The 13,340-nt window shown below is 48.8% G+C and overlaps 1 protein-coding gene across 1 annotated transcript in view; it reads left to right on the top strand.

Annotated features, from left to right (window-relative positions):
* The window catches only part of LOC132455051 (pleckstrin homology domain-containing family A member 5-like), a 67,720-nt gene extending 54,581 nt beyond the window's left edge, over positions 1–13,139 (top strand). Inside the window, exons 4-5 of the mRNA XM_060048760.1 lie at positions 9,893–9,976; positions 12,867–13,139. Of these exons, the coding sequence (XP_059904743.1) occupies positions 9,893–9,976; positions 12,867–12,927 (145 nt within the window). The 3' untranslated portion in view covers positions 12,928–13,139. The remainder of the gene's footprint in view (positions 1–9,892; positions 9,977–12,866) is intronic.
* The last annotated feature ends 201 nt before the right edge of the window (positions 13,140–13,340 follow it).

The raw sequence follows: 13,340 nt of genomic DNA on the forward strand, positions 1-13,340 counted from the left end.
CACAGAGTGTTAAGGACATCAGGTGTTGAGCGACTGAGACGACGCTGCTAACCCCGCTGTCCACGGAGCCGGCCTACTTATAATGGAATGTGTGGTTGTGCACCTTTATCCTGTAACAGCTGTCAGTCTGCCGACTCTGTCCATCAGGCTCCCTGATCACCGGTGGCGCCCGTGTTGAATTGAATTCACAACGTGGCGGCGTCGAGTTTAAAACCGATCGGTCGGTCGGTCGGTCGGACGGTCGGTCCCGAGAAATGGATTCCCCCCGAGTGCGGGGATGAGTCGGTCTGGCATGAAGGCGCCGATCAGCGGCGACCAAACGACGAGAGAAAGATGACGAGAGCAGAGATAGGAGCGGGGAGACGGGGTGGGAAGGCAGGGAGGCAGGGGGAGAGAAGGAGACGACCCCAGGGGGAGGGAGGGGGGAGATAAGGGGGTGTCGAACAGGAGGGGAGGGACCTGTGGGCGGGGGAGACATGAAAGGTGGGATGATTAAAGAGGGGAGGATGGAGGTGGAGGAGGTTGAAAGGTGAGCCAACAGGAGGAGAGATGGAGCAGCAGATACCGAGAGACAGATTAAAGGAAAGAGGGAGGGGTGGGGAACGCTTCCAGAAGGACCCTCTTCCAGGAGCCAGTGGTGTGTGTGTGTTTGTCTGTGGTGTATGTATGTCTTTGTCTTTGTTGTATGTGTGTGTCTGTGGTGTGTGTGTGTGTATCTTTGGTGTATGGGTCTGCGGTGTGTGTGTGTGTCTTTGCTGTTTGTGTGTGTGATGTATAATTTGGTTCTCTGTGTGTGTGTCGGTGGTGTGTGTGTGGTGTGGGTATAGGGTGTGTGTCTGTGTCTGTGGTGTGTGTATCTGTGTGCGCATACAGTGTGTGTTTGTGGTGTGTGTACACAGTATTCTCCTCTGAACTCTGAAGTGAGATCCTCGTCTGACTGACGACACTCCACTTCAACTCAGCCTCAGCCCGTCTGCCTCCCGTCTTTGTTGCCCATGGCAACCTTGCATCCTGAGCCGGGGAGGCTGAAGTGGTGTAGGACAAAGTCACCTGACTCCACGAGAGGAGTCGCTGCAGGAGTTGCATAACGCAGTGTCCCTGTCACCAGATGGTGCTAACCATGCTAACCATGCTCTACATGCTAACCATGCTTAGCGGTACGTTGTGTACTGGGTCATGTAGGAGGAGTTGACAGCTGGCCCTGTGACTGGGATCATCGTCAAAGGTTGTCCTCGAACTCAGTGATGACGCTGTCACAAAATCAATCAAAAAAATCAATTCAAACAAACACAATCTTCTGATAAGGTATGATAATGTAACTCAAATGAATACCAATCACATTGTTGTAAACTCAGTCAATCCCTCATGGCGTTAAAGGGCTCATGTCATGCCACCAGGTGTGGGTGTGATTAGCTGGTACAAGCCGTTTGGCACGGGGTAGGCTGGTAGACTGATCTATCCAGCGTGCATCTCGGTGGACACGCCCACTTGTGATGTCACCGTGAAAATCATTCTTTCCCCGTGCCAAACGGCTTGTACCAGCTCATCACACCAACACCTGGTGGCATGACATGAGCCCTTTAATGGACTGTAACGTCGTTCTCTGTGCTCCACAAGTGCCTGCTCTGTACCTCCGTCTCCCCAGAGCTCCCAGAGAGTCTCCTCACCGCCTCCCCGGCCCTGATTACCTCTACTCCCCTCATTATGTTTGTTCCCAGCCCGGCCCAAAAGCCGCCGCTGCCTTCGGTCTTTGATTGTGGGATTGAGCCATGAAAGGCGTCTTTGTTGTGGTGCTCGCAGCGCGCTTGTAGCTGCCAGGGAGGCAGCTTAGCGCGCTCAGATCTTCAGCACGCCCGACGTGTCGCCTGTGTGCGTTCTCAATAAGCACAGTAAGTGCTGTGTTTATACCTGGGCTTTGGAGAGGCAGAGACGCACCAGCACACCGCAACGGCCCATTATTACCTCTGAGCGGCGGATCTGTCTCTGGATTTCGACTGCAGAAACCGGGAAGAAAGCCCCGAGCAGGTCCCCTAGCTTGCTATAGGGGACCTGCCTCCCGTCGGTACCCTACCCGGACCTAGCTTCCACTATACCTGGTACCCTTATCTTAGTACCCTATCAGGACCCAAACCCTGTCCTGCTACCCTTATCTTAGTACCTAGGACCTAGGTACTTTGCTCCTACTCTATCAGGAGCAAAGTACTTGAGCCTATGCGTTAAACAGTTTAAGACTGAGCTGTTTTCTGCTGTTCCCAAAGTTCTTTGATTGTGAATAAATTAAAGATAGTTTCTGAGAGTTTGCCATCATTAGCTGAATAAACACACAAAGTAGACAACAGAGGGAGATGATCTGGGGAACTCTGAATGTGTTCATCAGAAGCTTTCTTTACATTAGAAACACATTTCTGACTGAAATTAAAACACCAACCAAATAAAAATTAACCATTTATAAATACATTAATGCAGACCCTTAATTAATATATGAATATAACATAAATACAAATATGAAATCATTCCCTCAAGTGTATATATTAAGCGCAGCTAGTTTGGACCGGGCGTTCTGTCTAGCGCTTCATGCTAGCTGCACATTCCTCCTGGCTGCGGTTCTGTTTATTTACGTTCCTCTGTTTACTAGCCTGGGGTCCAATCTGCGAATGCCAACAGCAGAGCTATCTCCAGGCCTGACGCATCCTCGCGTTGTTCCCTCCTCCGTGGGGGGGGGGGGGGGCTGCTTTGTACTCTGGGAAACACTGGGCCGCAGAACACACACACACCGTGCACACGCACACTTACTCACACACACACGCACCCTCATAAATACGGACATTTACCCTCACAAACATGCACTGGCACACGTACTCTCACACACGCACACTTACCCCCACATGCATGCACATGCACACTTACTCTAACACATGCATGCACACACGCATGCTTACTCTCACACACAGACCCTTGCACGCCCACTCTAACTCTCACACACAGGCTGCACACACACATACGCAGATGCACGCGCATGCACACGCGCACAAGCTTCTGCTCATTTTGTGGACGCTGTCAGGAGGAACGTCAGGTTGAAGAGGAGTGGAATGTTGCAGACCAACAGTCTATTTATAGCTCCACAAAAGAGAAGGATGGAGAGATGGACGAAGGACAGAGGGAGATTGAGAGAGAGAGAGAGAGAGAGAGATAGGAGAGAGGGATGGAGAGGGGGCAGATGAGAGAGACGGAGGGATGGAGAGGGGGACAGATGAGAGAGACGGAGGGATGGAGAGAGAGAGAGAGAGAGAGAGAGAGAGAGAGAGAGAGAGAGAGAGAGAGAGAGAGAGAGAGAGAGAGGGATGGAGATAGATGACAGAGAGGGACGGAGGGAGAGACAGTAGAGAGAGAGAGAGAGACAGTAGAGAGAGAGAGAGAGACAGTAGAGAGAGAGAGGGAGGGATGGAGAGGGAGACGGATGAGAGAGAGAGAGGGAGGGATGGAGAGAGAGAGAGAGATTGGGAGAGACAGAGGGAGGGAGAGAGAAATAGATGGATAGAGAGAGACAAACAGACTTGGAGTCCGAGAGATGGAGTGTGAAGGGACGAGGAAAATACCGGATAATTACCTCAGTGGGATACTAGTGTCTGACATGATCGCCGACAGCAGCGTTTCACAAAATGGCCTGTGCTGTGTGTCTGTGTGTGTCTGTGTGTGTGTGTGTGTGTGTGTGGGAGTGCTTTACAAACTTTATTGTAAAGTACACACTACTTTTCTTTACCTCCAGCCCTGAAACGCTCACGTCAAAACTAAAGGGCTTATAGTGGGGATGACATTGTGAATTACATACACACATACATACATACATACACACATACACAAACATAAATTACACACACACACACACACACACACACACACACACACACACACACCCGTACATACACACACATACATAAACATACATTTACATACACATACACACATACACTCCTTATGAGATGGTATCAGTGAAAAATGATATTAATCCGTATGTAGCTAATATCAACCATTCCTGGTGGGGTTGGTTAAAACTACGCCCCTAAAAAGCCTTCATCCGGTCAGATGGAGCGATGGAGGAAGGGTGGGGTAGGCGGAGGTCTTATGGTGGTGTGGGGGTGTGTGTGTGTGTGTGGGGGTGAAGTGCTAACCTTTGCTAAAGGTTAGCACTTTGGCTCAAGGGAGAGCAGAAGAATGACAGGGGATCTGCAGGGAACCGATTGGACCAGAGAACCACACACACACACACACACACACACACACACACACACACACACACACACACACACACACACACACACACACAGAGGGATTCATTTACATACATTCAAACATGTTCAACTGTTCTCTCTTCACTGTGCTTACTCGCCCACTCTTAAACAGATGTCTCTCTCTAAGGAGACATGTCTCTCTCAATCTCTCTCTTGCAATCTCTCTCTCTCTTGCAATCTCTCTTTTGCAATCTCTCTCTCTCTCTCTCTCTCTCTCTCTCTCTCTCTCTCTCTCTCTCTCCCTCCCCCTCTCTCTCTCTCTCTCCCTCTCTCTCTCTCTCTCTCTCTCTCTCTCTCTCTCTCTCTCTCTCTGTCTCTCTCTCTCTCTCTCTCTGTTTTACACAGTGTTCTAGTGCAGATCATCCGTCCTCGCTGTGACATTAAGCATGAGTTGACATTTAGCTCTTTGAATAGGCTGAGCGATTGTTCCGGATCGCCTTCACAGATGGCTGTGTGTGTGTGTTTGTGGGGGGGGGGGGGGGCTTGTGTGTGTATATGTGTTTAAGTTTGTGTGTGTGTGTGGGCTTATGTGTGTATATGTGTAAGTGCCTGTGTGTGGGGGGGTGGCATGTGTGTGTGTGTGTGTGTGTGTGTGTGTGTGTGTGTGTGTGTGTGTGTGTGTGTGTGTGTGTGTGTGTGTGTGTGTGTGTGTGTGTGTGTGTGTGTGTGTGTGTGTGTGTGTGTGTGTGTGCGTGCGTGCGTGTGTGTATGCTTCACGGACTACCGTATTCTTAGCTAAAAGTAACTAAAGGTCAACTACATGGAACATGATACTCTAATAAGGATAACGATCCTAATCATCATTAGCTGGGCTCTGAGTGTGTGGAAGCATCTGCTGCTGGTCTCCCAGGACCAGACAGGCTGGAGCTGAAGTCTGGCTCACTGTTCAATGTTCACTATTCACTATTCACTATTCACTATTCACTGTTCACTATTCATACTGAACAGTGTCAGGGAACTCAGTACTGTATCTGTTTGGTCGTTTGGGTGTGTGTTGTTTGTGTGTCGGAGGGTGTGTGTGTAGTCGTGTGTGTGTGTGTGTGTGTGTGTGCACATTTGTATTTGGGCTTGTCTGTATGTTTTGGTGTGTGCATCTGTAATGCTCTGTGTGTGTGTGTGTGCGTGTTCGTATGTGCATATTTGTGTGAGCGTGTGTGTGAGGGCAAGTGATCACCTGTCTCCATGTGTGGAGACCAGAGGTTAAATGTTGTCTGTGATTGGGCGTTCACATGTTGACATTTGGGCGTTCACATGTTGACTGTGATTGAGCGTTCACATGTTGACTGTGATTGAGCGTTCACATGTTGACTGTGATTGAGCGTTCACATGTTGACTGTGATTGAGCGTTCACATGTTGACTGTGATTGAGCGTTCACATGTTGACTGTGATTGAGCGTTCACATGTTGACTGTGATTGAGCGTTCACATGTTGACTGTGATTGAGCGTTCACATGTTGACTGTGATTGAGCGTTCACATGTTGACTGTGATTGAGCGTTCACATGTTGACTGTGATTGAGCGTTCACATGTTGACTGTGATTGAGCGTTCACATGTTGACTGTGATTGAGCGTTCACATGTTGACTGTGATTGAGCATTCACATGTTGACTGTGATTGAGCGTTCACATGTTGACTGTGATTGAGCATTCACATGTTGACTGTGATTGAGCGTTCACATGTTGACTGTGATTGAGCGTTCACATGTTGTCTGTGATTGAGCATTCACATGTTGACTGTGATTGAGCGTTCACATGTTGACTGTGATTGAGCATTCACATGTTGACTGTGATTGAGCGTTCACATGTTGACTGTGATTGAGCGTTCACATGTTGACTGTGATTGAGCATTCACATGTTGACTGTGATTGAGCGTTCACATGTTGACTGTGATTGAGCGTTCACATGTTGACTGTGATTGAGCGTTCACATGTTGACTGTGATTGAGCGTTCACATGTTGTCTGTGGTTGGGAGTTCACGGGTTGACTGGGATTGGGCGTTTACATGGTGACTGTGATTGGTTGTTCACATTCCGGTTCTGCAGCTGTCGGCTCCTTTGTCGGATCATCAGCGGGCTTTGAAGCCAAAATCGCTCCTCATAGAATATTAAAGGCTCCGCTCCCCGTATCCAAGCTCTCTGAAGGAACTAGCTGGAGCCAGAGAAGAGCAGAGAGACGGGACCCTGTGTGACCCTGAGGCTGCGTCTCATGACCAGCGCTGTGGTCAAGGTGAAGTGAGAGAATATGAACAGTGGAAAAACCTTTCGTGTCAAAATAACAAACTACCTCTCCAAATCCACCCCCTCTCTCCTTAATGACAGCTTTCTTCAACTTTGAAAGAACTTTCCGGCAAAAAGCTTCCAATGTTCCCGTCCCTCAAGGAAAAATAACAAGTTTCAGTTCACTTAACTTCTTCTGCCTTAAGGGGTGTGTGTGTGTGTGTGCATGTGTGTGTGTGTGTGTGGGTATGTGGGTGTGTGTGTGTGTTGGTATGTGGGTGTGCAAGAGTAGGTGTTGAACTCTGGCTGTATATGTGGGTCTGTGCCTCTCTGTGTGGGCTAGGTTTGTGTGTGTGTGTGTGTGTGTGTGTGTGTGTGTGTGTGTGTGTGTGTGTGTGTGTGTGTATGCTTGGGTTTCCATGTGTATGTATTCTGTCATTTATATTATTTTCTTCTGAAAGACTGAAGGTCACACCAGCTCTTAGCGTTGTGTGTCTGCATGTTGAAGGAGTATAACTCTGACGCTTTGTGGCTGAAGACAGGAGTGAAGGTCTCCCCTACTCCTCCACATTTAGATCCTTTCCATACAGACAATGGGTTCCTGCTTCCACCGCTACACGGTATGGAGGACGGTGTGTTCACATTAGGGATGTGTCGGTCGCGACTGATTCGTTACAACGAACGAATCCCGAACGTGAACGACAAGAACTGGTTCCCCAAAACAAGAAGAACTGGTTCTTTGATTCTTTTTTTTTTTTTAACATAAACCAAACATATGGTCACGAAAATAAAATATACAAACGAACAGAGCTCCGTCTCCCCGCGACTTATATTGATTGAGTCTACAACGTGCTCAAAGATTCAGCCTATGAGAGGTAGCAATGGTGTTGGAATGGCACCTGGGTAAACCAATGACAAGGCGGTACCGTCGAATATGCGCGCTTTCTCTGTCTGCCTAACCCTCCATCTGTTTATTGGATCAACGCATTTCCCAATCCCAGGAGTCTTTGCTCCATTCTACATCAATTTAAGAACAAACAAAGAAAATTAAACTGCAGTTCGTATTTTTTATTTATGACCATGCAAGTTCTGTAATGCCTGAACAATGAAGAATTAAATGTAAAGTAAAATAAAATTATAAATGTAAAACCATGAATGAAATATAGAGAGTAAGCAAGTGGTATAAATATTGGTGGGACGTTCGATATACTATATAGCAGGCATCTCCAAACGGCGGACTGCGGTCTTGACGGTCCTATCCGGACCCATGACCAATTTAAAAAAAGTTTTTTTATTTTTTTTAAGATGTAATCTGACGTAACGAACGAATCAAAACGACCGAATCAAATAAACGAATCGTTATAGTGAACTGAACTGAAAGAACTAGTTCCCGGAAAAGAATCATTTTGCCCATCCCTAGTTCACATGTCCCCTTCTTTCTCTGTACCTTCTCCATCTTCCTCCATCACACTGCTGAAACCATTCATTCATCGATCGCGTATCGACTTTAACTCGGAGACATAATTCAGCGCTTCACACGTTCCTCAAGTACCAAACACGTGCTGCCGTTAGATCACAGAGGCGCACGGTGGCTTCGTCTGTGCATCTTGTGACTGGTGAGAGTCCAGTTGTGTCAAAGCTACGCTGTCTTGTGAGCCAGCCATCGACCGCAGAGACGCTCACATGGTCCGCACTGACGTCTCTGGTTCTGGTGTTGCTGTCAACACTTTGTGTCAGCCCGGTTTCACTGGTCATACTGAAACACTGTCCATGGGAATGAGTGTCAGCCTGGTCTCACTGGTGATACTGGAGCACTTTGCATGGGACTGGGTGTCAGCCTGGTTTCAGTGGTCATACTCACTCACCCACTGAGCAACACACAAAACCCCACCGTAGTGTGGAGATCATTTTTGTTTGCATAGAGTGCAGATTAGTTAGACTAGCGAGACTGCTGACTAGTGTTTTGCCAGCTCATAAAGTCAGCCTTCAGTCGACTGGGCTGATGTCTACTAGCTGAGAAAATGTTGATGATGACTGTGTTCCTAGACAAGACGAACAGAGAGAGAGCTGAAACTGAAAGTGACTCCAGATTGGATGATGCATAAAGGGAGAAGATGACGAGAGGGAGGGAGGGGGGAGGGAGTGAATGAGGGAATGATTGAGCAAGAGAGGGAGCAAGTGAAGGAGGGAGGAAATAAACAGGAAAGTGAGATTGAAAGGGGGGGGAAATAGAGTGTGTGTGTATGTGTGAGAGAGACGGAGCGAGGAGGGGGGTTTTCGTCAGTATAGCCGAGCTGTGCTCGTTCACACTTTCTGTTCCCTGCGCCAAGACTTTATATAGTTTGTTCTATCGTGTGGATGTTTGACAGATTCCTGCCTTTGGACGGCGTGTCATTTTGAAGAACGCTGTGTCCTGAGGTGTGATGTTTCACAGGAGAGACAGGATATATTCTATAGCATATATCCAGAACGGATCTGGAAGGTCCTATACCCCGGAGGATCTGTTTTCAGGTTTTGGAGTGTACACGTCAAGAGAAGAGTGATGCTCAAGTTCAGCACCACTCACTGCTCAAGGTGTGTTTCAGCGTGTGAGTGGGTGGGTGGGAGTGTGAAGTTGTGTGTGTGTGGGGGTGTTTTGGCGTGTATGTGTGTGTGTGAGAGAGTGTGTGTGTGTGTGTGTGAGGGTGTGGGTGATTGTGGGTGAGTGTTTTGGCGTGTGGGTGAGTGTTTTGGCGTGTGTGTGTGTGTGACTGTGTATGTGTGTGTTTTTAACAATGTTAAGACAATGTTCAGAATACATTGTACATTTATATCTACATATTGCAAGGCTTTATATAAAGAAAATTGCTTACATGTTAGTATTGTTTGAAACATTAACCCTGAATGATTTAGATTGTGAAGAATGTAAACCAATAGCAGATTCTCTTCTCCAACTCTGTGATCGGTTGTTCTTTTGGGCAACAGCATCAGAAACTGTTACTTCATGGAGGGAAGTGCTCTCTTGTGTGTGTGTGTGTGTGTGTGTGTGTGTGTGTGTGTGTGTGTGTGTGTGTGTGTGTGTGTGTGTGCTGCTGTGTGGGGATGATTGAGGGACAGGTGTTTTATGGCGCACGGTAAACCAGTCAGACCCTTTTATGAATAGACTGATGGATTGAGCTTCGACTCTCACTGTCCTACGTTTTCATTATTGTTCGTCTTGTGGGTTCATTTCAGTGATATGACATTAACCTCTCTCTCTCTCTCTCTCTCTCTCTCTCTCTCCCTCTCTCTCTCTCTCTCTCTCTCTCTCTCTCTCTCTCTCTCTCTCTCTCTCTCTCTCTCTCTCTCTCTCTCTCTCTCTCTCTCTCTCTCTCTCTCTCTCTCTCTCTCTCTCTCTCGCCCCTCTCAGTCACAATGAACGGAAGGTGACCTGCAAGCATCCTGTGACCGGGGTGCCTTCACAAGACAACTGCATCTTCGTTGTAAATGAACAGTAAGTGTTGTGTTCTCTCTTTCTCAGTAACCACACAGAACATACCCTCCATGCCTCCACCACCACGTGCATCTCTCTCCATCTCTCTCTCTCTCTCTCTCTCTCTCTCTCTCTCTCTCTCTCTCTCTCGTGTACAAAATCCTCATTCTTTGATCTGGTTTACTCTCGGGATGTCTGTGTGAATCTAGTTTGATCCCTTTTTAAAACATAGGAGCGTATCGGTGTGCGAGTGTGTGCATGCGTGTGCGAGTGTATTTGTATGTGTGTGTGTGTGTCCGTGCGTGTGTGTGTCTGACGTCCCAGCAGTGGCCCTTGGGGGGGTGAAGGCACTGCTTACTGTGACGTTCCCATGGGCCAGGGGCCAGAGGACTGCTGTAGGCCCACTGTAGGCCCTCTGTTCCCAGCTGCTGGGAGCACAGTGGAGCCCACATCAGCTCTCCACTCGGTCCCAGACTCCAGACACAGCACAATACAGCCCTCTTATCAGGTCTAGACCCATGGCCCTCTCTCGCTCTCCCTCTCTCGCTCTCCCTCTCTCGCTCTCCCTCTCTCGCTCGCTTTCGCTCAATCTTTCTCTCTTTCACTCTCGCTCTCTCTCTCGCTCGCTCTCTTGATCTCTCTCTCTTTCTAAATCTTCCTTTCTATTTCTGTTAATTGCCATTTTCAGTTTCTGTTTATGTTTCCCTTTTTATTTTATTGTTATTTAATTTCTACTTTGGTTTTGCCTTCTCTCTTCTCTCCTCCCGTTCACTCATACTAAACTGTTTCCAGCAGAAAACTATATTTGACTATACGGCCGTTTCCACATTCAATATGACATAAGAAATGCTTGCTTAAGGCAGATTCCTTACGAAACATAATCTATACACTGGCCGCTTTTCATTCTCTAAATGTAAATATATATTTTAAATATTGTTTTCATATTCGCTTGTACTCCCACATCCAGTGTTAAGTCTTCAGGCATCGAACTCCAGGGAAGTCGATCGCTCTTGCCACTTTCGCTTTCAATTTCTCTCCTTCACATCTGTGTCATTTCTCGTCTGCTTCGTTCCCTCGCTCTGTCTTTCACCTCTCACCACTTTTCTCTGACACATTGGATTTTCTCCATCTCTCTCTCTCTCTCTCTCTCTCACTCACTCCCCCTCTCTCCCCCTCCCACCCAATTATCCACCGCCACACTCTCCCTGCTGGGGACGTTTGTGTGGGTGGTGGGTAGGTGTGTGTGTGTGTGTGTGGGTGGGTGGGCATGATTATGTGTGTGTTCATGTCTTTGTGTAAGTACTCTATCTATATAAGTGTCTGTATATGTGTGAGTGGTGTTTTTGAATACGGAACACCTGGTGTGTGTGTGTGTGTGTGTGTGTTAGTGTGTGTGTATGTGTATGTGTGTGTGTGTGTGTGTGTGTGTGTGTGTGTGTGTGTGTTTGGTGTATGTGAATATAGAATATGGTGTGTGTGTGTGTATATATATGTGCGTGATGTGCGTGCATACGGAACACCTGGTGTGTGTGTATGTGTGTGCGTGTGCGCATGCGCGGTTGCGTCTCGCGAGAGGGGATGTGACTGAGGCAGAGCGGGGATGATTTCCACTGCAGCGGGAGTGATAATGAAAGTTCCCTCCTCTCCGGCTGCCGTTACAACCGCCACGGAGGAGAGGGACGGAGTGCGCTGACAATCGCCGCGCTTTGAAGTCACGTGACCCGGGCCCCGCGGTTCTGCCGTCCTTCAGCTGTTCTCATTAATGGGGACGGAGGGAGAAGTCGGACTCCATTAATCCCACGTGGGGAAAATGAGTTCTCTGCCTCATCCATCCCACCCTGGTCTGGGAGCACTGGGCTGCCCCACAGCGTCCCTTACGCGTCCCGGTGCCTTGCTCATGGGAAGCAGGGCGGTTGTGTAGGGGCGGCATGTGGCTCAGGAGGTAGAGCGGGTCGGCTGCTGGTGACCGGGAGGTTGCTAGTTCGATTCCCTGGCTCCTCCTAGCTATAGTGTCGAGGTATCCCTGAGCAAGGCACCTCACCCTAACTGCTCCTGACAAGCTGGCTGTCGCCGCTGTCGGTGTGTGAATGTGTGCATGAACGGGTGAATGTGAGGCAATACTGTGAAACGCTTTGAGTGGCCACCGCTTAGGAAAGCAGCAGTAAAAATGCAGGCCATTTACCAATTGTGTTTCGCGGTGTTGGGGGAAGTCCACGTGGACACAGGGAGGAACATACAAACTTTGGTCCTTTTAGTACACAGAATCAGTCCCAGGCCTCGTGTTACTAGTCTCTGATTGGTTTATTCCACCCTTATTGTGCCCTCACTCTGATGCTCTGTCCCAGAATCCTGAGAGAGAGAGAGAGAGAGAGAGAGAGAGAGAGAGAGAGAGAGATGGAAAGAGAGACGTGTGAGCTAGAGCGAGAGACAGTGAGAGACAGGCGAGCGACGGCGAGAGAGAGAGGGGGACGTGAGATGCCAAAGTGTGAGGCTGTGAGCTTGGGATTTGATTAAAGCAGTAAAAGAGGAGGCTGCGGGCAGATGAGGCGATTCATATGAATAAAGGCCTCCTGCGGTGACGGCTCCTACACAATCCGGTCCAAAGGGCATCAGTGTGGGGGGTCTACCACCGAGGGTCATCGGTTAACAAACCAACACTGAGACGGACAGACAGACAGACACACATCTTCCAGCGGGGGGCAGAGAGTTCAAATGCTGTGGTTAAAAAAACATTTTGTTCAAATCACAACCCTCTCCCTTCTCCGTATGATTTCATGTTTTGTAATTTTTCATCCTTATTATTTCATCCTTATTTTTCACATGATCATCATTATTGTGTCGTCATCCTCACAGAATATGATTTTCCCTCTCCACGATCCCCCCCCCCCCCCCTCCCTCTGTGTCTTCGTAGTGTCAGTTCTGCCCAGCTCGTCCATCCTGCCCCCCCGCCTCCGGAGGCGGTTGCCAGGTAACCGTGTTCGTCATCTCTCTCTGGCTTCTGCTCCGCCGCTCGCCACCCCCTGCCTCTCCACAGCACCCCGGCAGACGGACCCCCAGGGGGGTCACGAGTGGGGGAGACGATGGAGCAAACTCATGATGAGACGTTGTTTAACCACGTCTCGACGTGGGATCACTGCTGGACTGGTTTCAGACCAGGCGGACCACCAACATGGCGTAACCCGGGGGGGAGACACGCTCGCTCGCGCGCGTGTGTGCGTCTGTGTGTGTTTTAGTCTGCGTGTGCGCGTGCGTGTTGGCGTGGCGTCATAAAAACCATCCGGTCCAGCCCAAATTCAAATGATTAGCTCCATTCTCTTCGCACACGTGATATACCTGGGTGCCCCACTGCCTGCTGCGCACCCAGAGTTTGCCAGGGTTTTATATC

The sequence above is a fragment of the Gadus macrocephalus genome, chromosome 4 (assembly GCF_031168955.1).
Source record: "Gadus macrocephalus chromosome 4, ASM3116895v1".
In the NCBI taxonomy this organism is placed as follows: domain Eukaryota; kingdom Metazoa; phylum Chordata; class Actinopteri; order Gadiformes; family Gadidae; genus Gadus; species Gadus macrocephalus.